The sequence below is a fragment of the Mycteria americana genome, chromosome 1, assembly GCF_035582795.1.
Source record: "Mycteria americana isolate JAX WOST 10 ecotype Jacksonville Zoo and Gardens chromosome 1, USCA_MyAme_1.0, whole genome shotgun sequence".
In the NCBI taxonomy this organism is placed as follows: domain Eukaryota; kingdom Metazoa; phylum Chordata; class Aves; order Ciconiiformes; family Ciconiidae; genus Mycteria; species Mycteria americana.
This window is the reverse complement of record NC_134365.1, coordinates 38,000,175-38,027,760: the sequence shown is the minus strand read 5'-3', so window position 1 is coordinate 38,027,760 and position 27,586 is coordinate 38,000,175. Positions and strand designations below refer to the sequence as shown.

General features: G+C 40.6%; 1 protein-coding gene across 2 annotated transcripts in view; it reads right to left on the bottom strand.

The window, feature by feature from the left end:
* SRGAP1 (SLIT-ROBO Rho GTPase activating protein 1) overlaps positions 1–27,586 on the bottom strand; it is a 153,663-nt gene that overhangs the window by 29,614 nt on the left and 96,463 nt on the right. The window contains exons 5-14 of one of the 2 annotated variants that reach the window (XM_075494847.1): positions 26,546–26,728; positions 26,033–26,161; positions 18,238–18,459; positions 13,926–14,027; positions 12,134–12,331; positions 11,930–12,014; positions 7,544–7,571; positions 4,375–4,408; positions 1,166–1,226; positions 926–1,003 (exon numbers count right to left, since the gene is read on the bottom strand). In XM_075494847.1, the coding sequence (XP_075350962.1) occupies positions 926–1,003; positions 1,166–1,226; positions 4,375–4,408; positions 7,544–7,571; positions 11,930–12,014; positions 12,134–12,331; positions 13,926–14,027; positions 18,238–18,459; positions 26,033–26,161; positions 26,546–26,728 (1,120 nt within the window). Of the gene's footprint in view, positions 1–925; positions 1,004–1,165; positions 1,227–4,374; positions 4,409–4,918; positions 5,022–7,543; positions 7,572–11,929; positions 12,015–12,133; positions 12,332–13,925; positions 14,028–18,237; positions 18,460–26,032; positions 26,162–26,545; positions 26,729–27,586 lie in introns of both variants that reach the window. The other variant, XM_075494841.1, reaches the window with a different exon arrangement.

The following is a 27,586-nucleotide window of genomic DNA, read 5'->3' as shown; positions in this document are numbered from 1 at the left end:
GAATAGGAGGATGTGGCTTCACTTAGCGTGTAAAAACAGCTGCTTCACCTATCTTGTCAAAGATGAGATCAGGTTTCACAAGATATATAACTAATCCTGGGGAGAAAAATACTGTGCATATTTTTTCATGCTTTTAGTCACAAGACTTATTGCTCCAAGGGTTTTCTCATTAGCAGATGATCTGCAAAAGGTTTTTCTGGAAATTAAAAAAACAGCTTCTAAGACCCAAGAAAAGAGAATGTAAGATTTAAAACAAATTGTAACTAGTATTGTTTTAACACAACTAGGGGATTCCTGGATCCTGGCTCCCCTAGCAGAGCAATCCTAGGCTGGGTGTTGCAAGCCACTCATGTTTAAAAAGCTGTTTTCACTTCCTGGTATCTTTCCCGTAATTCCTCCTCTGGGGCTGAAGTTTCCTTTGGGAATGAAAACAGCGGTTGAAAATGGAATGACCCTTTCACAGCCCCTATTCTCATTGATTGTGATGCCACTTTGGCAGAGGGACCAGAAAGTTGAGCACTCGTATTCCAGAAGGTCAAGTAACAGGGTTCTCAAATTGCGTTCAGTAGTCTCTTGAATCTAATTAAAAACCATAATCTTTCCTTTCTGAAGATCTTTAAAATAAAATGCAGACAAACTATTATTTCCAGTTTATCATTAACAAAAGACTAAAGTTTACAGTTGATTCAAGTCATATGCCTCATCTAAACAAAATGAAAAACAACCTCAAGCTCCTAGGACATAACAGAGGAAAAACATACACGTCATCATTATACTTCATCTTTAAGCATATGACGGTGCAAAGTTTTAGGTGCAGTACACAAAGTGCATACAAACTGCTTAAACAGCCAAGAAAGTAATTAGAATTTAAAAGATTTTTAAATGTCAGATATTAAGGTGCTCAAATAAATGAAAATGCAATTACCTCTCTCAAATGAATTTTTAATATCATTGACTTCCACCTGGGAACCAGACACTCTAAAAATTCCCTGATGCTGAAGACCTGCAGCAAAGATGGGAGACAGTGGTGAGAAATGAATCTAGTTTTTAAAATACTTTTAATCTCTATTTTAAAAACAAAGCTGTGGTGGTAAATGCATTATGCAAAAGATACACAAAAAAGTCAGGGCAATAATGAAATGACATAGTATGTTTCACAGCTTACCATATAAATTGATAAATCTGATACAGCTTTCCACGATGAGAGGAATGACTTGTCCTGAATCCTGGAAAAACAAGAGCAGAAAGAGTGAACTGCAGATCGGAAAGAGGACACCTCCCTACTCTGGACTGAATGTGAAAATGCATTTTCTTGGTCAATCCAGATGGACATACAGTGCTGGCAAAAAAACACGTAAGAAAAAATATCATTTCTAACAGAGTCTCTTCCCATTTAGGGAGGGAGGGAAAGGAACAGGTGAAGAGAAAGGATTACTGTTCTTCATTAAAATCATTGAATCGGGAAATTCAGAGACTTCATTCTCTACCTCTGCCACCGTATCTGGCTAACACTGTATGTGACATCTAAGCTCATGCATGTGTTTTAGATTTTTGAAGCAAAATGAGTTAAAGCAGTGACTTTGCCTTTTAAAAAGTTTATTATTAACAATAATAATTCATGACGAAGATGATCCCTCCGCATCCATTTAACTTACCTTTCTCTTCCTGGTGGAGAAAATCCTACATGGACCTGATTACACAGGACCTAATTCCTCGAGGTGTTTTGTTTTTTTTTTTTTTGGTAAAAAATATTGATCACAAACAGTTGACAAGGTCTCTTCTGGACCTGCTGGACTATCAGAAATGTTCTTGGAGAAGAGGCACCAAATGACATTGCATGGGGTACCAGGTGTCTCCCTCCCGACCTGCGAGCACTGCTACGTGCTCTGCTGATTTGCGTGTCCTAACATAGGGCAGATGATGGCCTGGCACACTGTTTCAGGCTGCACTAACTAGCTGGTAACACACTGGGTGGTGACCTGCAGCCACTTTGAGCTGAGCACATGGTTCAGCTGCCTCTTCTGTAGGCACAAGGCATTGGGAAAGGGAGGTCACAGCCTACACCTCCCCACCAGAATCAAAGCTCCTGGGCTCAGCCATGATACAGCAGCAGGCCTACAGCTACATCTTCAGTTAAGTAGAGGTGTTTTAATAAAGGAGAAAAAAACGCTTGTGATGGTAGGGGGAAAAGATGACTATACACTAATTTTCAGTGAGTTATTTGTCTTTTTGTTTTAAACTGCTGATTTTCTAAAAGAACTGTCACAGTCCTTTGTCTGTGTGTTTTGGCACTTTAAAAAATGGATGCTTTACCCCAAGCATATTAATGACTACAAGTCATCAAATATCTATTAAAGACACAAATCATACGATTAAAAATTATTTAGAAAAGTTGGTGCTTATGCTGGAAAAATTACTGTTTCATAAATAATAGGTACCTTTGAAATTCTTGTCTTGGAAGCTATAATTTTTCTTTCCAAATGAATTTCAAATATGTGAGCGCTCAGAGAATTGACTAATTCATTTGAAAGTTTAATATAAAGCCAACCTGTATCACAAAACCATGAATTCAAAAGCACCCTGTAACTCAGAATACACATTTCCTCTTACAAACTAGTCCTTCATTTTCATGCTAAATTACACTAATGGGAAGTTTATGAATTAAGCCCAAGTAGAAGAAAAGCCAACTACTAAAAAAAGTTTGAAAAATAACACACAGTGAAGCAATGAAACAATGCACTTCCTGAGATAACCTAACCCCTGATCTTCCCTGTATTCCATGTTGTTTTAGTGGGGCTTACAAAAGACTGTACTGCGAATTATGCTATTTAAATTGTGGCTTGTTTGTCTTTTAATTTAAAGCCTAGCAAAGACTGGCTAGCCAAAAACCAGTAATGTCTGGATGAGCATTTTCTGTTTGAGTTGTGTCATGATTCAGTAACAGCTGAATAAAAAAAACCCCCATGGAACAGGTCAGTTCCTAAACCCAGGAATACTGTCGTCTTCACCAACACTGAACAGCCTGGCTCTTCAAAAAAGCAGAGTATTAGAAAACATGCACAACATGCACCCGTATCTCCTGTTAGTACACTGGTTCATGCAAAGAATGTAAAGCCTCAGAAAAGATAGTGTTTGCAGTAAGAAATTACAAAAAAAAAAAAAAATTACTTTCATATCTGGTTTTGGAGAACCTGTTCAGAACCACGCACAACTCTGTAGTTAAGTAATTCCCTGAAATAATCTAAACTAACAGCTTTGGATTTTGGATCTAATGACAGGAAAGTAATTTGAAGTAACAATCTGTGTTGGTGAAATGTCAAGAACAGTGACCCTACCACTGCTGTGAATGTAATCTGATGTATATAGTCAGTGAATGTATGTTTGGGACTAATTATCATTTCTTACAATGCAAAAATGTAACAAAAAACCATTTTGGTGTAATACCGTATTTCACTAGCTGTAATCCTTTTGCAATCAAAATGACTCATCCCTATCAGGAATGACATGGTCTTTGGGCAGGGATGCTTTCCTAGGTTAGCTCCCACACTGGCAAATCTGTCATAAGGCTACCAGCGTTCTTTTCCTCTTTCCTTTTGAAAGGCTAACTGTGTAGCACTCTCCACTTGCAAGTAAGCCCTGCCACCCACACTGCCATGTAGCATAACCCTCTTCTCTGTGAGGGAAAATGATGGGGTACCATTTCTCCTGTTTGCTCTGTGCTTCTCTAATCCAGGGGCTTTTTTGTTGTGGGAGTTCTGCTTCTTTGCTAATTTTCATCCTTGAGCAAGACACTGTTCACGATATTCATCTGTTGCATCATGTGATGATTTCCTGAAAGTCTTTGCACCTCACAGCACTGCCTGCATAATAATAATAGTTTTCCCTATAGCTGTACTGAGGGTGGCTGAACACTTGATTCAAAGACAGCTAAACTGGTATGGTGCCACCGAGCACAGAATTTGTTCTGCAAAATATTTGCCGCTAGCTATGTTGCACAGGAAGAAAAAAAAAAATCCCTGTAACATTCAAACCCAGTTCACAAAGCTTGCAGTCAGAATTTCATTCACCGCATTTAAAAATGTGTTGATACATATTTTTTGAAGATTTCTTTCCCTTAGTTCTGTCAGCTAGTGTCCAGAGGCACTAAGTGACTGTCGTGGGCAGGTGCTTGTTAATGAGTAAGGAAATATCCACCATTTAAGACTACAACCACTCCAGAGTTGTGCTCTGGTTCAGTTTTGCCTGCTGTATTCGTACACTCATTTCTTAATGCAAACTTCTCCCTCCAGGTCTTTGAAAGAACTAATTTTGAGCCAGGCATGAATGCAACCCGAGAGCGAGGCAGAGATGGTTCTCTTGTCACCAGAACTATACCTGATGTCTCGTGTGAGAGTTCCTTCGGCCTCGGCTAGAAGCATTATTAGAAATAAAAGTATGAGAAAGAAGAAGATAGTAAATACAGCAAAGATACAAGATCCAGAATAGCGGTGATCACAATTTCACACAATATAATAAATTCCTAAAGTCATAGGAAATCAAAAGCTGGATATCAAACCCAGGGTAATACTGCTTCTCCACAGACTTTGAATACTGACTGTAATGAAAATGGCAAGCAGGAAATTGTGCTAAGTTGTGGGATGCACCACTACATCCTGTCTTCTACATGATGCTAAGTTTCCTAATAAAACCAGGCTGCCAATACTATCCCTACTTGATTAACAAAATCGTAGGGAGGCTAATGTGAGAAATGAATCCCCCTCTTTCCCTCTGACTTCAGGAAGTATTATATTGATCAACCGGGAAAGAAAAGAGCCCCAGGACAGACTTAAACATAATGATCTGCCTCAGCTCACGTGAGGTGGTGACCATTATAGTAAGAAGTGTCGAGATCAGCCACTGGGGTGGCTGGTGCCAGTACCTTGATGAATGACTCCAAATCACCATTAAACAACTTAGCACTATACTGTGATCGGGGTCTGGGCTTCCTGTGTTTCTGGGGCTTAGGGGGAAGATTTGGAGGCCTAAGGGAAGGGAATATGATTACTGAGCAAGGTAGAATTCAGTCACACAATAAAATGAAATCTCTGTAAGCTCATGGCAAAACAACAGAACATTGTAAAGGGAGAAATAAACACAGTACTTATCAAACAAAGACTTTCCATCAAATTTAAGTGTAACAGTGATTAAAGAGTGGAGAACTCCCCCATTAAAAATGCATTACTTATGGAGAAATATTGACATTCTTTATGAATCCCTGCTTTGCAGTTTTACCATATACATTCATTCCAAACACTGCACAATTGGAATGGCCTTTTTTGTTGCGGTCATGCATGAAATGTGCAGCAACCACTGGAATTCATCCTGCCAGCCGCGGCAGAACACAGGCCACTCGAAGCACCTCTTATCAAGCGGAAAAGTTGCTTCATGCTGGAGAAGCTTCAAATGCAAATTAAAGCTGCTCAGCACACTCCTAAGATGCTTCAAAACCAAACCGTCTGCATTTTCAACTAGAGCCAGGAAGGTTAAACAGCTTTAGCCTTCCACATCCAACCACCAACATCTTCACACAAGAAAAGAAACACCTTGCAAATTAGCCAAAGGAATTAAAAAAGAGTATCATCAACTTGAAACAAATAAACAAAAGCAGCATAATGCAAAAAAAGGAAGAACACACAAAACTTTGGTCTGCAAAACATTTACCTAGTGTGTTACACATGTGATGACTACAACTGAAAGAGATTACAGGAAATAAATATTGTTCTCTAGGTCACAATTTATTCTGTGAATGTCAGGGCACTCTGCATGCCATCAGCTTCCCTAGTTCCCCTGCACCAGCAGTCCAATGTTTCTATGGGTTTTTCAGGAATTAGCAAAAAATCAAATGTTTTGGGGGAAAGTGAAGAACGATAATACATAGAACATTAAGTGGTGGGACTTTGGTCTGTTTGGGTACTATCTGCTATTTTAAACTCATCTTTAAAGGTACCCTCTTCCCTTCTACAATTTAACTTCAACCTTGAGGAACATTTCCATTTGCACGTCTTACAGTCTGGAAACTTAACAGAACCTTGGGGCAATAGGCAGGTCCCAGCTGGAGCGGGGGAACTGGTGCTGAGGAATGGACAGGCAGGCCCTGCTCCCTCAGAGCCTCCTTCTCTAAGTTACCAGCTGTGAGAAGACAGGAGGTAAGATGGCTTCAAGCTGCTCCCCCACTTTACTAAGGTGAAATCATTGCCTAAATCCATCATCTTCTTTCAGCTGCTTACAGAGCAGGGAATTTAGGATGATGTGAGCCTGATGAGTCACCTGCTTTGGAATCAAGAAAGAACGTTTTTCTCATAAGCTTGCTGACTTCCATGCATTCCTGGTAGCATCTGAGGGCAGAGTTAAAGGCACAGGTCTGAGAATTAATGTCAGCAATTGGGAAGAATGCTCTGATTTGTTACCACAGAAGGTAAGGAAAGAAGGTGAACGAGTCCAGCTTTACAGACCTAAAATGGACCATGGAGTGGTGGGAGAAAGGCTGGTCTGTAGAGATGTCCCCAGGAATATGGGGGCCAGGAAGAAGAAGTTATACAAAACCAAGTGGTCCAGCAAAGGCAGAGGCAGAGCCGGATCCAAACTTCTCAGCTGGGAGGGCAAGACTTTTTTTTTTTTTAATCCAAAGATAAGGGGTGGTGGCAAGGCCATCCCTGTCCAGGAAGCAAAAAGGAGAAAGAGAAGGCATTGAGCAAGGATGTATTGCATGCAAAGGGAAGGGAAGAGTGAGACCAGTAAAGCTGAGCTGGATGTTCCTGCTGTCACCAGGATGAGAAGGGTGGTGCCCGTAGCAGTGATACACACAAGAAGCAGCTGCAAATCCAAACAGTTACCATTGCCCCCCACAGCCTGATACCCTGGGGGCTGCAGCGTGCTCTTCTGTGTTCATGTCTGGAGGCAGCGTTGCAGGTGTAGCATTACACAACAGAAAAAGTATCTGCTGCTAAAAGCAGGGAGATCTAACACTGTATTCCTTCTCTTCTGTGAATAAATAGACCCACTTAGGTATTGAATACATGGATGCTGGGAGAGGTAGGTACTCCTACCCAGAGCTAGGGTATCAAAGATGCAGTCTATCCCCTAAATTCATCTCTGTATCAGGTGCTTCTGAACTGTGTATCCTGACCAAGTGAATTACAAACCATGAGAGGCAAGGTATGTCTAGCAACTGAAAAAGATTTATTTTCTAGCACCAAAAAAACCCCCTGCAACTTCCAAATTTGATGTGTGATTCACAAATATTTTCAAGGATCTCCCAACTTGTCTCACCCTTGACACTGGCCTAAGCAGCTCACAAGAATGAGGAAGATGAACAGTCTGGTCCTTGCACATCAGCATGCAGAAACAGAAATGCTGAATGTTAAAACATACAGGGTCTGTACACAATTTATGTAACAGCAGCAACAACAACGTTACATACCCTTACGAACTTATTCTAAAATTTGTAATTTCTAAGTTTTTATTACATTTGTTACTCTAATCAAGTCAAATGAAAATATCTTACCTTGTTGTCATGTATTCAGCCCTGTGACCTAGAAAAGTTCAATCAACAGGAAACAATCATTTGCAGGTTTTAGGTAGATTTTTTTGTACCTAAATTACGCTTGGCAAATTACTTTTAACCCTAACTTTCATGTTACAAGCAAAAGATACACAATTATACAACAAACAGGACAGTGAAGTTATCTACGATCTCCACAGTTACATTTAAAATACAAACATAACCCATGTTATGGAACAACTTTTAAGAAGCCTGCCCATAGATTAAAGAGTCATTTGATACTGTAAATAATTTGAAGTAAAACTCCAAACAACGTCTATTACTTGTGCTCATGTGTTTTAGTGGCTAAATCAGTATGGAAATAGAGCTGCGCCAAGAGTAGATTACATCTCCCCTTGTGCCTTGTGCCTAAACCTGTTCAGTTCTGAAAATACAGAGCTCTAGACACCAATGGCTTGCTATTGGGAGACTCTTTCCTCTCTTTTGTCTGTGCACTGCAGGAAAAAACATACAACGCTGCCACTAGGAAACACCACAGTGAACTGTGGAGAATTGTAGAAGCAAATACCGTATTCCAGAAAGGTTCCTGGGTAACCTTTGCAGAACAACAGACCAGTAAGTCAGGCATGTCCACCGTGTCAACTCATGATAATGAAAAGCAAAATAATGAAACAGTAGGAAGGTCATGGTATGATAAGTTCCAACCAGTCCAGTTTTCCCAAAGGGAGATTGTGCCCTATTAATTTATTAGAATTCTTTGAACATGTCAGTAAAATACTGGATAAAGGAGAATCAGTTGAATTAATTTACTTAGACTTTCAAAGGCCCCTGGTAAGTTTCTTCACAAGAGGTGACTAAAGCAACTAAACAGCCATGGATTGAGTGGCAAAATATTCTCATTGATCAAAAACCAGTGAAGAAAAGGGAAACCGAGTGGAATTAAATGGCATTTTTTCATCATGACAAAAGTGCAACAGTAATTTACTCAAGTCTTCCCATTAGGACCATTTACGTAATACATAATACATTTGTTAATGTCTTGGGGAGATCACAGCAGCTAAGGAGGCAGAATATTGTGCAGATGACTGAAATACTGTTTGTATCAAGTCCTGACAAAACTGTGAAGCCCTTCAGAGGGGCTTAACCATGTTAAGGAACAGGAAACACAATGGCAAATGAAATTCAGTATTAACAGGTTCAAGTAAGATATTAGGGAAGAAAGAATTAAACACCTATGCAGCTAACAGAACTACAGATAATTATACTGACTTTGAAAATCACTCTGAGCATCACCTGGGCTAGGTCTAAGTACACCGCTCAATTCGACAGTGACACCAAAAAAGCTTGTCTTGACTGCAGAAAGAATGAAAAACAGTGATATGCAAAACAATGTTACATGGCAATGTCCAGATGCAGCTAAAATACTGCACAGTACTGAACACCCTAATCTGAAAATGTATTTTGCAGTACCAGAAGAGTGGGGATCCACAGAAGGTGGCACAAAGAATAAGCTCTGGGAAAAATCTCTGGCATTTATAAGACATGTAAAGATTGTTGGCATCTATTTTAGAGAGGTGAAAAAGAGGGATGAAAGAAGAGTACGTAAAATAACCTAAGAAAGAAAAAGGGTAAGCCAGGGACTTCTCCCTACTCATGTAACCAAGGGAAGTTCCTTGAGACTAAGAATCCCAATAACAAATGCTAGTAAAACAAAAGATGTTACCAATCCAGAGTCTGGGGGATTTTAAACGCATCTCTGATATTTAACAATTAGGGCAAAAACTATCTGGGACACAGAGGCAATTTCTTTTACAACTGCTTATTCTCTTTCTTGCATTTCCCTTTGCTTTGTTCATTTGTTCATTCAATAGATGAGCCTTGGGTCAGAATTAATATGAGTATCCGTGTGCTTCCTATGTTTAGTATCAATTTCATTTGAGTATTTCTCATTGACTTTTCCAAATCTGTAGACGCAGACTCAGCACAGAGCACTTCATCTATCTCCCTTGTGCAGACCATGAATATGTATCTGCTGTGTCCATAAACAGCAACAGACTGTAGTAGGCAGGCGATGAACTGGAACAGAAGCCAAATGCTGTCAACGTTGTGGACAGCAGACTGGAATCTGGATTTATTCAGCCTACATCCTTACACTGTATAGGTTTGAATAAAAGCAAGAGAGGGTGCCAAAGGAAAACCCGCAGTTCAGACAATCCTCTCCTGCTCCCCGCACTCTCCAGCACCCTGTGTTATTTGTCTGCTGTCTTGCTGACATGAAAGTTTCCAGAAAAGGCAGTTTGAGTGGAGCAGGGGAGCAGTTCACTTCCTATAAATTAATTTCTATACTAGCTACAGCAATAACGTTCATAATTCCACTGTAATTCTACCCTTTCAATCATCCCCATTCAAGGAACATACAGAATCCAGGTCCTCCTTCCCAGGCATGTGCATTTTAATGCAGGACATGCCTCAATAGAAGGGGGTATTTGAACTTTTTAACCTGTAACAATGATGGCTTTTGCTCCAAATATGAGCTTTGAATGTAAATGTGTACGTTTGGGGTACTATTTGTAAGTGCTATGCCATGATGATGTGACAACAACTATGTGCAAAAAGACTGTGAGCAACACAGATTAACTACTTGGGGTTACAGCTGGTGGGTTGAAGGGAATTCTTCAAACAGAACAGTCCAAGCATGCCTGAGCATGGCAGAACGGCCCAGAGCCTGATGGCAATTTATCACTTAGGTCACTCTGCTGAGAAGTTTTTCTTTGGATTTCCTTTCATACAGCTCTTTCCTTATTTCTTTCCAACATGCATTAGGCAACAGATTCGGTTGCCTTTTATCTTTCTCCCTTCAGTAGATGACCATGCGTTTTACTGGGCTTCCAAATAACAAACATTCACTTTATTTTTCCAAATACATTTTCTGTGAGCCTTTGGAGGAAAATCTTCCTCTTTTTTGACTAACATCAGCTGCACATTGTTTTACATGAATAAACTGCTCAACACTCAAAAAAAATTCCTATTAAATGAAAACTTCTCTGAGAAAGAACATAATGTAGTTAGTTGTCTAAAAACAGCTACTACTTTCTACAGTCCAGCCTTGCAAGAAAATGCTGTTTATTTCCTACCCCCAACCTCAGTCACTCCGGGGACAGGGGCTTTGTTTGGGTCATAGCCACCGAACTGTTAATAGCTCTTTAGGCACCTCCACAATTGGATTTGTGGATCTGGGCTTTTATATTAAAAGCAAGAAGAGATCTGATTAACAACAGATATTTGGCAGTAAAAAGAAAATAAATTGACACATCCTGTAGAGACACTCTTTAGAGAACAAGTTTCCTTTCTTCAGTCTGATCTTTGAATTATAGTCTTTAACCTTCAGGAGAGGATTTTTACTCTCTGTGGTCTAATTCACTTCCTCTCAAGTCTGTAACACTCTGTGTGGCTAGTCCTCAAGGCCTGCAGTGTGATTCTCCTTTTCCCTTTGGTCCATGAGGAAGTGCCTGTTGGGAGGGCTGGTAAGAGGTGGGCTGGAGCTGTGCATAGTGCCTGATTCATTACTGCCCTAATTCAGTTTTACTTCATTTGATCATGGACATCTGCTGACTTGATTTATATTTTAAGATGTATTTTTAAAAATTGTGGAGAGTGTTCAGAACAATGGATAATTCTCTGCTGTCATAATTTGCAATGCAACAATTTTATATGCAATGATGATAATCAACAGGTATAGAGCTATTCATTCAGTTTTCATTCATTCCAGTTCACAACACGCAAATACTTTGTAGAAACCCAACATTAAATTAAGTCTATAAGAATCTCACTACTGACATCAGTGAGGTCGAGATTTCACCTTTTACCTTTCATAAATGCTCCAATGAGTTGTTAGGCTGCAAGAAGGACATTCATGTCCAGGTGTCAGAAATGTTGCACTAGTGAGTCCATTGTAAGAGATGCATCCTGGATAATTTTGTATGCTTAAAAATATATCACTCTCCCCCAACTCTTAAAAAAACCTCAAGCCAACAGAAATCATTAGGAAGTAGAAACAGTACATTTGTCACAGCTCTTAAATCACCCTGCACCGACTGTGTCAGCTCTCCTTTCAGACACGAGATTTTTCATTCAAGAGTTCCATTTCCAAATATAGTCACTTGTCTAAACGTCTACACAGTGGAAATAAATATCCGTTGAAGAAATAACATCAATTTATAGTGCGTACTGTTACCACTGTACCTAAACTATGACTGGTAAAAATCAAATCTATGCTTACTGGACAATTAAGCTTTAAGTTTTGTAATTTTTTTCCCGCATACCTTTGGCATTTCAGTGGGTTCATTGTATAGTCTGGAATCACCTTTCAGTTTATTGTGTGATATTTACCTTCTCCGAGCGTCCTCTGCAGCAAGTCATGTTTTGCTTGAAGTTTTGTGATGAGATTACTACCTTCCAGATATTCTCTGAATTTCTGTAGAGATGCAGATCAATCTATTACTATGTATGGCACATAAATTCCAGGAACTTCTGTATAATGTTTACTTCAAGTGTTTGGTCTGTACCACAGGAATGAGGAAGCAACCAACATACCATGAAATAGAATTGCTCCGTTTCCTGCTGGTTAGCTCTTCTTTTTGCAATGCTAGGCTTACTCAGGTATGTCTCAGAGACTGTTGACTTCACAGACTCTGTTGAGCGACTGTGCTGGAAACACTCTGAGACATCATAGTCTTCAATGGTGACCATATCTTGTATTGTCTGCAGGGTAGCCTCTGTTGTTTTCTTAACCTGGTGTTAAAAAGCACAATTTGCCAAATGCAAGATAATATATATCAGAACAGCTTAGAAGGCAAGCTCATTACTCAAAATAATTCTCTGCTTTACCATGGTGCAATCCACAAACAGGGATGTACTCTTGTGTTGACTGTATAGCACTCTCAAGCATTTGTTTCCCGAAATCAGAATCAAAATGTGACATGATTTGGTTATAGTCCCTAATCTGGCAGGCAAGAGAGATGATACACTGCTCTGAAGGGTCAACTCTCCTAAATGTGGTCAGTGTGTTAGATTGAATATGTACATCCAAGGATCTGGCTGCCAGAACAACATGTCCTTCCAAGATAAAAATCTGTGACGCTGTTCTGCAGAGTGCTATGGTGAGGAGCACGGTGATGTTTAGACTGCAAAAGTGGAATACACAGCTGGAGGAGGGGGGGTAAAGAACAATTTACACCAGCCTCACAGCACTTCCTATGAGCTATGGAGCTATTGCTCATAGTGGAAACCAGGGCATGGAGGTCCTGGAACAGGGGATGTAGTGTTTCCACAACGCAATAAAGTAACTAGCAAGATTCACAAGGATGTGATTTACCTCCCGGTTCTGCTTCAGAAGAGTCTCTAGTAGAGTCAACTTAACCAAATCATGCATACTTCTACACACATCTACAGTGTAGGCAAATATCCTTTCTGTGCCTGCCAACATGATTTCTCCCCCTATGCCCTTGCACTTCACTTTACTGAAAGAAATAATCTTTCTCCTTCCTTTTGTCTTTGTTACCTTGCAATACTTTCTGAATTCAAGTGGGTTTTTTTAAAGACTACTGTAAATGTCTCATGGACATTAATACTTTGTCCTAGGTGTTCAGCACATAACATAGAATGAGAACAACTGGAATCCTGAAAACTTATCAGTAAGGTACACCAAGAAATTAAATTATCCCTATGTTTTAATTTAGGAACAGATTCTCATTTAAACTGAGGATGGGATAAAAGTGCTTAAACTTAAATGGGATAAAAGTGCAATTTATACCCACTGGGAGGCCCCTCTCTGCTGCCAGAGCAGGGGAAGGAGAACTTTTTGTTCTTTTCTGTATTTTACAAAAAAATGCATTTTATTTTACTAGGTGAGCTATTCCCATCACAGGCATTCAGCACTCGTGTTTATAAATAGCTGTAGCTGAAAGCATAAGAGATTTCGACTCAGCTACCACAAAAGACAGTCCAAATTCCTTTGTACTACAGAAGTAGTAATTTGGGGACTGGACAGAGGGTGGTCACAGAAGACAATAACTGTGCTCAGTGGCTTTCTGCCACAAAACTTTACAAATAAGTGCTCTAACAAGTTTACACTGAAGCATCTGCAAAACACAGAACTGAATAATGTGAATGTATGGAAAGGTAAAAGATGGAGTTTCCAAACCTCTATAAAGCAGACAAGGATCTACCTTAGCATATTTACCAGTATTTGATTTTTAAAATTAAAACAGCTCATACAGAGTTGAAGCCATTTCAGGGTCATTTACATGCTTCTGACAAGGTAGAAAACACTGCGCCTTCCTGAAAATGGGGTTCAATGCATAGCCCTTGTAGACACAGATCTTACCTCCTCATTTTCGATTTTGAGTGTGGCCAATCGTGACTGTAGTTGCTGATACCTAAGCATAAGCTCTGCTTGCACAGGTTGCTGGGCAGTGACCTGACAAACCTAACAAAGAATCAAAAAGAGCTGTAAGATGCAAGGAATTAAAAAAACAGTCAATAGTCTTTGGTTGTTCTCTTTAAAACTGGGTGAATTCCTATCAAAACTATTAAAACTTAATAAAGCAGACAATAAAATGTGTCCCTCAATTTAAAGTATTTATGTGTTACAAGGTGTGGAACTACATACTGCATCTTACGACTACAGAGCCCAGCCTTGTTGTATGGCTGCTTTGTTGCTGCTCTATCACACAGAAATGCAAACCCTAGAGTTACCTTCAGATAAAAGACGTACACAGGTGGTTCTCCACGCTGCTTTGCTACTGGCCTTTGGCACAGCAGAACAGGGCACAGCTGGGGTACCCTGTACGCTTGAAATCTCCAGATGATAAAATGGGGGAGGAAGAAGGGGAAAAGGCTGCATTTCAGAATGCATAATTTGGAGCACCTTTGCAGCTGCTCTCAAATAGCAACCACAAGCTCTGTTATGGGTGAGGCAGGTAGTGAAGACATAAAGCCACTACTTACACCGGTGCTGGGCTGAGCACACGTTTGGCCAGCAAATTCGCAGCAATGTCATTACAAATAGTACAGAATATAGTAACACACAACAGTTTTTACTTGAGAACTCTGAAGAATTGCTGCTCCAGTCTCCAGTGGGCAGTTCCCCAGATAGAGTAGAAGAGCTGATCTTACTCCTGATCTTAATGAAGGGACTTCTGATTCGTATTTACAAGAAGTGAGTAACGAATACTATGACCAGGACTAGAGGGGCCCTATCTCCAGCCAGGTGGAGGAAAGGAACAACCGGGTTTACTGGGCTGTGTGGATTCAATGGCCTGGCACATCAGACCCACAGGAGTATAAGGCTCTAGTAGACACTGGTGCACAGCGTACCCTAGTGCCATCAAGCTATAAAGGGGCAGAACCCATTTGTATTTCTGGAGTGACAGGGGGATCCCAACACCTAAGTGAGCTGTTGGGAATGAGTGGCAAAAGCACCCCATTGTAACTGGCCCAGACGCTCCATCCATCCTTGGCATAGACTGCCTCAGGAGAGGGTATTTCAAGGACCCAAAAGGGTACTGGTGGGCTTTTGGTATAGCTGCCTTGGAGACAGAGGAAATTAAAGAGCTGTCCACCTTGCCCAGTCTCTCAGAGGACCCTTCTGTTGTGGGGTTGCTGAGGGTTGAGGAACAACAGGTGCCGATTGCCACCACAACAGTGCACTGGTGGTAATATTGCACCAACCGAGACTCCCTGGTTCCCATCCGTAAGCTGATTTGTTGACTGGAGAGCCGAGGAGTGATCAGCAAGACTCTTTCACCCTTTAACAGTCCTATATGGCCAGTGTGAAAGTCTAACAGAGAGTGGAGACCAACAGTGGACTATTGTAGCCTGAATGGTTGACAGCCGCCTGAATATGAGCCAGCAGTGTGCCCAGGCGGCCAAGAAGGCCAATGGCATCCTGGCCTGTATCAAAAATAGCGTGGCCAGCAGGACTAGGGAAGTGATCGTGCCCCTGTACTCGGCACTGGTGAGGCCGCACCTCGAATACTGTGTTCAGTTTTGGGCCCCCCACTACAAGAGGGATATTGAGGTACTGGAGCGCGTACAGAGAAGGGCAACGAAGCTGGTGAAGGGTCTGGAGCAGAAGTCTTATGAGGAGCGGCTGAGGGAGCTGGGACTGTTTAGCCTGGAGAAAAGGAGGCTGAGGGGAGACCTCATCGCTCTCTACAACTACCTGAAAGGAGGTTGTAGAGAGGTGGGGGTCGGTCTCTTCTCCCAGGTAACAAGTGATAGGACAAGAGGAAACGGCCTCAAGTTGCGCCAGGGGAGGTTTAGACTGGATATTAGGAAATTTTTCTTCACCGAGAGGGTTATCAAGCATTGGAACAGACTGCCCAGGGAAGTGGTTGAGTCGCCATCCCTGGAGGTATTTAAAGGACGTTTGGATGAGGTACTTAGAGACATGGTGTAGTGGTGGTTTTTGGCAGTGTTAGGTTTATGGTTGGACTCGATGATCTTAAAGGTCTTTTCCAACCTATATGATTCTGTGATTCTGTGATTCTGTGATTCTGTGAATGAAGTCACACCTCCACTGAGTGCTGCCATGCCGGACGTGCTGGAACTTCAATACGAACTGGAGTCAAAGGCAGCCCAGTGGTATGCCTCAACTGATATCGCTAATGCATTTTTCTCAATCCCTTTGGCAGCAGAGTGTGGGCCACAGTTTGCTTTCACTTGGAGGGGTGCCCAGTACACCTGGAATCGACTGCCCCAGGGGTGGAAACACAGCCCTGCTGTTTGCCATGGACTGATCCAAATCCTCCCGAAAGCCGGTTTTGCCATAAAACAAAGTAAGGTCAAGGGACCTGCACAGGAGATCCAGTTTTTAGGAATAAAATGGCAAGATGGACATCGTCAGATCCCAATGGATGTGATCAACAAAATAACAGCCATGTCTCCACCAACTAGCAAAAAGGAAACACAAGCTTTCTTAGGCGTTGTGGGTTTTTGGAGAATGCGTATTCCAAATTACAGTCTGATTATAAGCCCTCTCTATCAAGTGACCTGGAAGAAGAACGATTTCAGATGGGGCCCTGAACAACGACAAGCCTTTGAACAAATTAAACAGGAGTTAGTTCATGCAGTAGCCCTTGGGCCAGTCTGGGCAGGACAAGATGTAAAGAATGTGCTCTACACCACAGCCGGGGAGAATGGCCCTACCTGGAGCCTCTGGCAGAAAGCACCAGAGGAGACTCGAGGTCGACCCCTAGGGTTTTGGAGTCGGGGATACAGAGGATCCGAGGCCCGCTATACTCCAGCTGAAAAAGAGATATTGGCAGCATATGAAGGGGTTCGAGCTGCTTCAGAAGTGGTTGGTACTGAAGCACAGCTCCTCCTGGCACCCCGACTGCCGGTGCTGGGCTGGATGTTCAAAGGCAGGGTCTCCTGTACACATCATGCAACTGATGCTACGTGGAGTAAGTGGGTTGCACTGATCACACAGTGGGCTCAAACAGGAAACCCCAGTTGCCCAGGGATCTTGGAAGTGATCATGGACTGGCCAGAAGGCAAAGATTTTGGAATATTGCAGAGGAGGAGGTGACGCATGCTGAAGAGGCCCCGCCGTATAAGAAACTACCAGAAAATGAGAAGCAATATGCCCTGTTCACTGATGGATCCTGTCGTCTTGTGGGAAAGCATCGGAGGTGGAAGGCTGCTGTATAGAGTCCTATACGACAAGTTGCAGAAACTTCTGAAGAAGGTGGTGAATTGAGTCAGTTTGCAGAGGTGAGAGGCATCCATCTGGCTTTAGGTATTGCTGAACTAGAAAAGTGGCCAGTGCTCTATCTCTGTACTGACTCATGGATGGTGGCAAATGCCCTGTGGGGGTGGTGGCAGCAATGGAAGCAGAGCAACTGGGCTGCTGCCTTGTGGCAAGATACTGCTGCCTGGGTAGAGAACCTGGTTGTAAAAGTACATCACTGTCCTGATTTTGGCTAGGGTAGAGTTAATTTTCTTCCTAGTAGCTGGTATAGTGCTGTGGTTTGGATTTAGTATGAGAATAATGTTGATAACACACTGATGTTTTAGTTGTTGCTAAGTAGTGTTTACACTGGTCAAGGCCTTTTCAGATTCCCGTGCTCTGCCAGGTGCACAAGAAGCTGGGAGGGGGCACAGCCAAGACAGCTGACCCAAACTGCCCAAAGGGCTATTCCATACCATGTGATGTTGTGCTCAGTATAGAAACTGGGGGGAGTTGGCTGGGGGACAGCAATTGCTGCTCGGGGACGGCCTGGGTATCAGTCAGCAGGTGGTGAGCAATTGCATTGTGCATCACTTGTTTTGTACATTCTTTTATCATTATTATTATTATTATTATTATTATTATATCTTCCTCTGCTGTCCTATTAAACTGTCTTTATCTCAACCCACAGGTTTTACTTTTTTTTTTTCCCCCGATTCTCTCCCCCATCCCACCGGGGCGGGGGAGGGTAAGCGAGAGGCCATATGGTGCTTAGTTGCTGACTGGGGTTAAACCACAACATCAGAACAGCGCTGCCAGTTTTGCAAAATGTTATTGCTGATCCACTTGCTTTTGGGTAGCAATAACAGCTTTTACCAAATTCTTTGTCAAAGGGGATAAATTCTCTATCTTGATATACAGACATAGAAACAGTTACCGTGGGGATACTTGTCACTATACAGACCTCATCACCCATATGAGACTGGAACTCAAATTTCATTGGTGGACAAAAAGCAGTGGGGTACATTTCCATGAATCTCTGCTTGTCACTTCGTGGCTCCAAGCTGTCAACTGCATTTTCAATGATGTCTAAGCCCTCATGCCTGGAAGTTTCAAGGTTATACTCTGCAGAAAGGTATGTTCTTAGGGCTCTGTTCAGACTAGCGTGGTATCCAAGATCACAACACTAAAAACACAATAAAGGTAAAAGAAAATAAATTAAAAAGGAGGAACATCATTCCAATATCCCAAGCCACAAATTATCACTAAAATTTTCTGTCCTGAAATTCTTCTGTCTTTGAAGTATTTTACAAAATATCTTGTAAATTAAAATACAATACTGGGGTCAAGACAGTAGGTGTTTAGTATCCTCATTCTATTGCAAAGATTAAAGGATACGTTTAGAAAAGACATCAAGTGTACATGTATGGCAATATGTTTGCATTTGTTTATTAGATACAGATGTGCAGTTACTGTATTTACATAGAAAAGGTCTGGGACTCCACACACAAGTGGGCTTTCCGTATTATTGTCATACATAAGCCCTAGATCATCTATTTAAACCCATCCTGATGTAACTCCACCATCTAAGACAATGCTAGCACCAAACTGAAAATGAAGCAATTCCTGCTTGCCATGTCTGTGCCCAAACAAAAAAACCCACAACTGCCTCTTGCATTAGTGACCTAAGATGCTTTTTGATGCAATGAGGATGGTTTAACATCCTTTCCCCTGATGGTGAAAACATATTTTCTGTAAACACCTTATTTCCCATGCTCAGACAGAGCCAGCAATGTACATCATGCTACTAAATGCAGAAAGTCATAATTTATGTCTTTTTTTTCTAGGGGTGAGAATAACACTGGAGTGTAACTGAAACCTAATTGGTAGAACATAAAGTTGTGTTTGTTCTTGAATTTTAAACATCCTCGGTTTGCATTATTCATGATTGGTTAATATTTTAGAGGAACAGCTGAATATATTTTTAAAATGTCACAGCAGTAGCGTATCAAGTGATTGTTTCCTTAATTTTTCCCCCACATTACACAGTAAACAATATCCTCAGCTTCTGCTCAGTGAGCTCGCAGGTAACGGCAGATGTATTGCAAACCTCTCTGTCACCCCAATAGCGGCACATCAGTCTGCTAAGAGTTGCGTACAAAGCAATGTTCTTTATTTGAACAGGAGAGATTTGTCCCAGTCAGAGGCCAATGCCTGGCTGGGGCAGTCACGGAGCATGCTGCTTTAGGGCATGCCTCAGCCCCCAGCCACCCCTCCTGGGTGCCCACCTGCAGTTTAAAATCATCCTTCGCTGCAGGACTTGCAAGTTAAGTGATGCAGTTGGGTAAAGAAGCAATTTGAATTCAGTCCACTGTAGACTATGTTTATATGCATACCTCCCTCACAGCTATTAGAAACCCTTAGGACTCAAGGGATCATGTTCCCCTCCCTTTTCTCTTACTTATTTGAAAAAGGAGAGGAAAACAGAGAGAGGGAGACAGACAGACAGACAGATGCACACACTGCATGGGAAAGAGTTTTCAACCTGTTTACCATACCTCAACCTGCGTGTAGAAGAGAAAGAAAGCCCTCACACCTTGCCTTAGGTGCACTGATGACAGTGATCACACTGCTCTCTGAAATCTGACAACAGAGGGCTGTTTTATTCACTACAAAACTTCCAGAAAGACTAAGCTTTCAGTCCTAGAGAGTACTCCAGATAGTTACTGCAGATGCGACAGTGGCTCACCAAAAACCAGTTGCTGAACCATTTAAAGAAAACGGAAAAAAGATGTCATGTTCAATCAAACACACATAGGTTAACCTCTCTGTTTTGCATTTATAGAATGGAAATTTGTGTTACACTTACTAAAACAGCCACTCAACTTTTATACTAAAGCACATCCATATTTCAAAGACCTTCAGCCTAAAAAATATTGTTTCTAAAAGGAAAAGTCTCTTGGTGTTTTTCTCTTGTTCTGTGTCAAATCAGATCTCATATTTAATTCACGATCTTGGATGAAAAAGACTAAAAGTGCTGATAAGAAAGTGGATCAGGACAGCTGTTTTATTTCATGTGCATTAGTTTCAGAGAGACCTCATGGAAGATTAAGCTGAGAGGAAATGAGAAATAGAGGGCAATGCCAGGTTTAGCATGGCCAACTACCCACGTATTATAAAACTACAGACCTCTAGAGCCTGAATTTTGGCTCTAGAGGATTAATCTGAGTATTAATAGAAAGCTTATTGATTTACAATTAGAACTGTGTGGGTTCCTGATGCAGCTTTTTTGCAATTTGGAATATAAAATTGCAGCCTTTATGCTGTGACTACCAAGAACTTCATTGTTTAACCCTTAATCTACTCAGTAACTATCACCACGGTCATCTTTTGCAGGTGATGACAGCTGAACAGGGTAACAAATACGGCCTCTCGGCCAAGAAGAAGATTCTTCAAGTGAAGCAGAATATCCTGCCAGACGAAGGCATTTTCTTGCAATGCAAATGCCAGCAGAGCAAACAAGAACTAAATCCAGAACCTGAACTAATGCCTTATCACCAGTGGCTCTTTGAACAGAATTTAAAATGCCTGAATCTGGAATTTTGCTTCAACAATTTAAGTAAAAATAGAATTTGTATGAATAAAGTTATTTTTTCAAAAGCAAAAATAAACACTCAGACATCACAACTCTTACTTCTGCCAGACCATAGTTCACCTTCTCCAAAATTTGGAGACAAAGATAATTTTAATTGGGGAATGGCTCTGTCACAATATCAACTCATGGCTACTCAGAAAGAAGAGTACTGTTTTAATCTGCTAGTACTAGTGATGGTTTAGAAAGAGAGTTGTCTATAACGGAGATGGCACGTCAGGTATTTGTTCATTACTAAGACTAAAAATTCAAGGTACTGCCACTAAACTGCTGCCCCCACCACATCCTGTCTTACCATGTTTGGAAAAAAAAAAAAATCACCTACTTTTCTGGTATTGCGAAAAAGTACCTATGTATGCAGATACACACACACACACACACACACACGCATGTATACACGATTTACAGAAAAAATCTGTAAATTTGTAGAAAGATTTGGAAAGTTCAAGTGAGTAACCACACTGTTAGCCAAAATAAATACAAAGCTTTGAGGTTTACTGATCAGCACACCAAGGCTACAGCCTGGATGGCTAATAAGATCTGCTATGAATCTATGGGCTAGAGAGATGAGACGTCAGTCGGTGCAGCAAGACATGAAGATGAGAAATGAGAGAATGAAGTCATAGACTATGAGTTTTATTGCATTTCATAAAGACTTTTGGTTGGGCAAAGTGGAGGGAGATGAGTGATGCATTTGGGATATGTGTGAAAAATTAATTTTGTAATTTGCATTTTATTCTTATTTGGAATTAAATCTGAAACAGTCTCAAGAGCATTTACTGTCTTTATTGCTCCCCACAGTATATTTAGGCTTGCACAAAACAAACTGCAGTGCTTAGCATAGAGCTTCAACCAAACAAGCAAGCTGCTCTTCATTTCATTTCAGGAATAATAATAAAATTCTAATGCCAATGGAGAGAGAAATTCATTAAAAAATGCCTTAACCTCTGAATAAGTCACTTTCTAATCATCCTGTTACACAGTCATCAACATTCAAATCAAAGGGCTCTGGCTGTACATATCACATTTATGAATACTTATGTAATAAAGATTGTGAGCTGCATACACTCTAGCCTAGATTTAAACTTGGTTCCATGAATGATTAACAAAGAACCTTTACAGAATAAATGAAGTTCATAATAGTTAAATGTTCCATAACTTCCTAACCATCCAAAGCATGCAAACTGCAATTAGAGATTCAGAAACTTCACTCTAAGACCAACACATGAATATTTTATTTATTCTAGCAGCAGAACTACAGTCAAATTGTTTTGATCACTGTTTCCTAGCAGTTACCTTCAGATCATGAGTGTATGGTAAGTCTGAAAAAAGGTCCCTACCTTCCTCTTATACCCAGATAAATCTAATAAACTCAATTACCTAGAAATCTTCAAGTAAATGAGCAATAGTATGTGCCATATGGACAGATGTTGGTACTAACAGACAGATTAGCAGGGGTGTGTACTCTGTTGCTCCTCTGAAACCCACAATCTTAAAAAAAATTTTTTTTACATACTAGTTAAAGCGTATTTAATTCAGCTAAAAAGTAATCTTTGCTACTGTTTACATAATACAAATAAAGAAAAAAACTAATCATGTCCTCCACTTGAACTAGATCCTACTATATAGTCAGCAGAGAAGAAATATTCAACAGAAGATTCAAATTCCTCTAGCACAACATACAGAGGACAGAAATATACTGTGCATATCAAATCCTCTTTATCCCTCTACTTCTTTGCAAATGCTGGTCCCAACCCTCAGCTCACTAAATGCATTAAAACATCCAGCTAAGACTCAAGCAGTATTTTTATCTTGCTTTTATCACAAGAGCTTAAAATGAACAACACATCATCGTTTTAAGTCAGAAGCTCTGAGCTTTCTTAATGAAATGAAGGAACTGAACAGTTCAGACTGAGTTCAGCTGAGGAACTGCAATTTAGGATTTTCCATGAGCCTCACAAATCAAGTTGCAGTGGAATCCAAACAAAAAAACTATGATTTTTTTTTTTGTAAAAAAATACCCCACAACCTTCCCCAATCTTGTTACAAAAAAATATATTGAACAGTTCACTGCATTCCTTCATCTATTTATCCCATTTTTATCAGAAGTATTTTTCAGTAATGTAGGAAAACATTCAGTTTCATTTATGGGCAACACCAACAGCTCGAGGAGATCTAAATCCCTTCCATGTTAACTGGAATTCATACATAGAGAAGTAATCCCCTTCTGTACAGGCAAAGAGAGCGCTCAGGCAAGCACGGAAAGGCAGGCAGACAGATGGGGACAAAGCAGAGAAGGCAAAGAATGAAATCGCCACCACTGCTCTGAAAACTCCAAATCATACCATTACATTAACAGATTTACAGAATGAGATAGTCTGGACTGTTGCAACATATGGCCAGTAGGAAGCACGTCTCACATTCCAATGATATAACCCGAAAATCTTGCCAAGACTCTTGCATTTACAAAAAGTGTTCCTTTGTCAAGTAGTAAACACTCTGTCTAGATACCAATGCTTTCACAGCATATTCTGATTAAATACAAATGGCTGAAAGACACTTCATTTAAACAAGCTCACAATCGGATTAAATTGGCTCTGAAGCAAATTCTGTTTGCACATGTTTACAACCTACTCTTACAAAACAGTGATGCAAAGGGCAGCTAGACTTTCCATTTAAATTCCTCAGGGAAGAGTCATTTCTAAAGCCATTTGGCCAAAAGAATGTTATTGTCTACATTGGTCCATGGCTTGGAAAAAGCCATGCTAAGTAGGTATAATTTTCCTGCATCACTAAATACTATAGAATGTGTATTTCTATTAAAAACTAGCAGTCAGAAAGCTCTAGTCTTCATGGTTCTGTAAACATCTTCTCAAACAGTAACTCCAAAGAGTGTTGTCTTTGTATATATATGCAGAGAGACCTTCACTTTGCTTCTCCTTGCAATTCTTGGTGAAGCTCCAGGCCCGTGGTTCCTCCCCTCAGCTTTTAACACTATGGCAACCTCTGTGGATATCAATGAAATGGGTAAAAATCAAGTGCATTTTCCAACCTGAGAAAATTTTGACTGAGTAGAAACACACACTGAAGACATTCACTGGGAAATGTGAGCTCCAAAAGAGAAGGCAGAAGAGAAGACAAAATCAGCATCTTTCCAACCTCTGAAGGGATGGAAGTGCTGGGAACAGAGGGAAAGGGACCTTTCCTTCCTTCCAGCAGCCAGGAAAAACTCATAAAGTTCACATTTATCAGACATGCCCTAACTAGAAGCTAAAAATCCATCATCCTTTACAGAGTAGCAGGAAAATCATCCATTACGTAGGAACAACTTCTCACTTGGGTGGTACCCTAGTAGGTATGCTGCTTGTCCTTAGTCTTCTGCCCTGATCTTCTATCTATCGTGATTCTGATAAATGTTTTCATTGTCTGGACAGGCCAGGTAGGTGGAGCAGAACGTGCAAGTGCATGGGTGTAGATTAGAGAGGGACAATATACAGCAGAATAAACGAGAAGAAATCAGAAGAGAGAAGACATGCAACAGTGAGAAGGAAAGAGGAAGAAATGAGATGTTGAGACAGAGACAGCAAGGAATACTGAAAATACAAAAAAGATACATCACCATCTCTTATAAGAAAGAAGCAAGGAAAAAAAAGGAGCAAAACCATTTGGAGAGAAAAAAGTTGGAAGGGAAAAGGAATAAGTTATAACAAAATCAGGCAATATTTTATAAATAACAGGAAAACAGAAATGGCAAAGAAAACTGACTCTCAGTATTTAGAAACATACAATAAAACACACATATGCAGCTATTTTAGTCCATTCATCTCAAGAAGGCATTTTTCCCCTTCTCTATCAAGCTTTGCTTCTCTAGATGTTAGAAATGAGAAACCTCTTGCCAAATGCTGCATTAATTTATACTATATTACAAACCAGAGCTTACCTGGCTTATCTGTGTGATGAACATCCCACCAGAAATGACTGTATGTGAATATTACTTACTATTGTAAATAACAAATGCTATTGTTGCAGTAGAAAGCATATTCAAATATCTAGCATTTCATATGGGCCACAGAGGTGTGCCCACTGCATTATTTAACACTACATTGCTAGTGAATGAATATTCTTGAGCTTGTGTTTGCTGCCTCCAAATTTTCTCTATCAAATACGTGGTCAGCTTACAAAGAGAGTGCGGAGTACAACATGACAGAGTGTGGGATCCTCCCTCCATATCATCTCAAAATGTCAATAATAGAGGTTCTGGAGACCAAATGCTAGTACAAGTCAACATCAGTGTACAACCTCATTCTCTTAGGACGTTTTCACAGGAATAACAATGAAAATCAGTAACAATTCTGTTGACAGTTGTCCTGGTTTCGGCTGGGAGACAGTTAATTTTCTTCCTAGTAGCTGGTATAGTGCTGTGGTTTGGATTTAGTATGAGGATAATGTTGATAACACACTGATGTTTAGTTGTTGCTAAGTAGTGTTTACACCAGTCAAGGCCTTTTCAGCTTCCCATGCTCTGCCAGGTGCACAAGAAGCTGGGAGGGGGCACAGCCAGGACAGCTGACCCCAACTGGCCAAAGGGCTATTCCATACCATACGATGTCATGCTCAGTATAGAAACTGGGGGGAGTTGGCCGGGCGGCAGCGACCGCTGCTCGGGGATGGGCTGGGCATTGGTCGGCAGGTGGTGAGTGGTTGTATCATTTGTTTTTTCCCTGGGTTTTGTTCCTCTCTCACTCTCTTGTTGTTTTCCTTCTCATTACAATTTTTTTTAAAATTCCAATTATGAAACTGTTTTTATCTCAACCCACAGGTTTTCTTACTTTTGCTCTTCTGATTCTCTCTCCCATCCCACCTTGGGGGGGGCGGGTGAGCGAGCGGCTGGGTGGTACTTAATTGGCAACTGGGGCTAAACCACAACAACAGTACAGAGTACAGGACTGACAAAGGGAAAATCTGCTGATTATACCATACAATATTATAAATGACAAGTGTATTGTAGGCAACCCATATGACTAACGCATTCCCTTTGAAAACGAAAAAAAAAAAAAGCATTATTCCTGAACAGAATAAACATAAAAACAAATGTGCCAATACTTACGTCAATTAAATCCGAAAGGTCATGAATATAATACTTGAAAACGGAAGCATTGGTTGCTTCAAGGGTGAGCAGGTATTCATTACGGGCCTTAATAGATTTCAGCTTGTTTTCAGAATATTTTGCTTGACGCTAGGAAAAAGATTGTATATTAATGTATTTGAATTACTTCATTTTTGGTATGTAGCAAAAATGGCAACAATTCAAGCACACATTCCTATTAACAAGAATGAATCTTAGTTGCCAGCCTGTTATGCATATAACAAATGTAATACAAAGTGATAACTCAGTATTTTGTTTCAAATGTGACAAACCATATACTAAGAATTATACTGGGAATAAAGTATGCCCCTCTCTGAACTGCAATTAAGTCATCTATAACCCACTGCTAGTTTATTACATATACCTTGTTTAATTTTATTTCCCAGCTGGACTTCTCTGTCTAATATCATGCTAAAGAATGTCAGAAATGCATGGAATTTACTTCAAATGAAGGTAAATAGAAGGACTATTTACTTTTTCCTTCATTTTTTCAATCTTTTTCACAGAGCTCCGTCTCTGGTGCCTTTCTTCTAGTCGAATATGAAAAACAGGGTCTCCTGACCTCCCAATCTGTTTTTCTTCTTGCTTCTCTGCCTCCTTCAGTTTGCTTTCTGCACTGATGCTCTCTGCATGATACATGTGGTATGTTTTCATGACCTGCAGAAGACAGAGTCAAAGGAGAGTTAGGACAAAATGAAAATACAAAGGTATCTACAGAAAAATCACAGGGTCTTTGAGTAAAATGTTCTCTTAAAAACATGGAGCTTGGATAAGTTTCTTTGCCAACAGAGATTGAGGATTTCTGGTTGCATTTTTATTTTATTTTTATATATCTAAAATTATAAATGTTCAGAGTGCTTTACCAACCACTATGAATAAAGAGAAAGGTGATGGAGAACTAGTTGCAATGTAAGCGTGTGAGACCATCTCTCATCCTGCCTCCCTTCTGCTCAGAAGGGCCTTGCATCACTGAAACGTTTTGATAGGCAAAGAGGCAGCAAGCTATCAAATATTTCAGTCAAAAGTTGTGTAGAAAATTTTTTGGGGATTTTTTTTTCATTGCTCTAATAGGAAAGAGCAAAATCCTTCTTATTAAACTTCAGGATTCCTGTCTTTGAATGAAAACATGAAATAATGAGCAATAAATCTATGTCAGTGTCATATCTATCTGACTTCTTCAGTGCTAAGTTAACAGCTCGGCTGTGGACATCGAATGTTTGAAAGCAGAAGGACCCCTTCAGGACTGAGGAAAGGGCAAGGAAGCAGAGGCAAGGGGAAGTTTCTGTCTGGGAGCACATCCCCAGGCAGCTGGATGGCTGTCTACAGCCTGGACAGAAGTGGCTCCCAACTGTGCAGCCAGCAGATTGGGTGCAACCTAAAACCAGATGAGAGCTGGAGAAGGAGCTGCCTGATAAATAAGTTGTGAAGATGCTTTCCCCATAGCCCCCCAGTTAATACCATTATCTTCCCCCTACACACACGCTGGCTCTGCAGCCAAGAGAGCTTGGGCTGCCA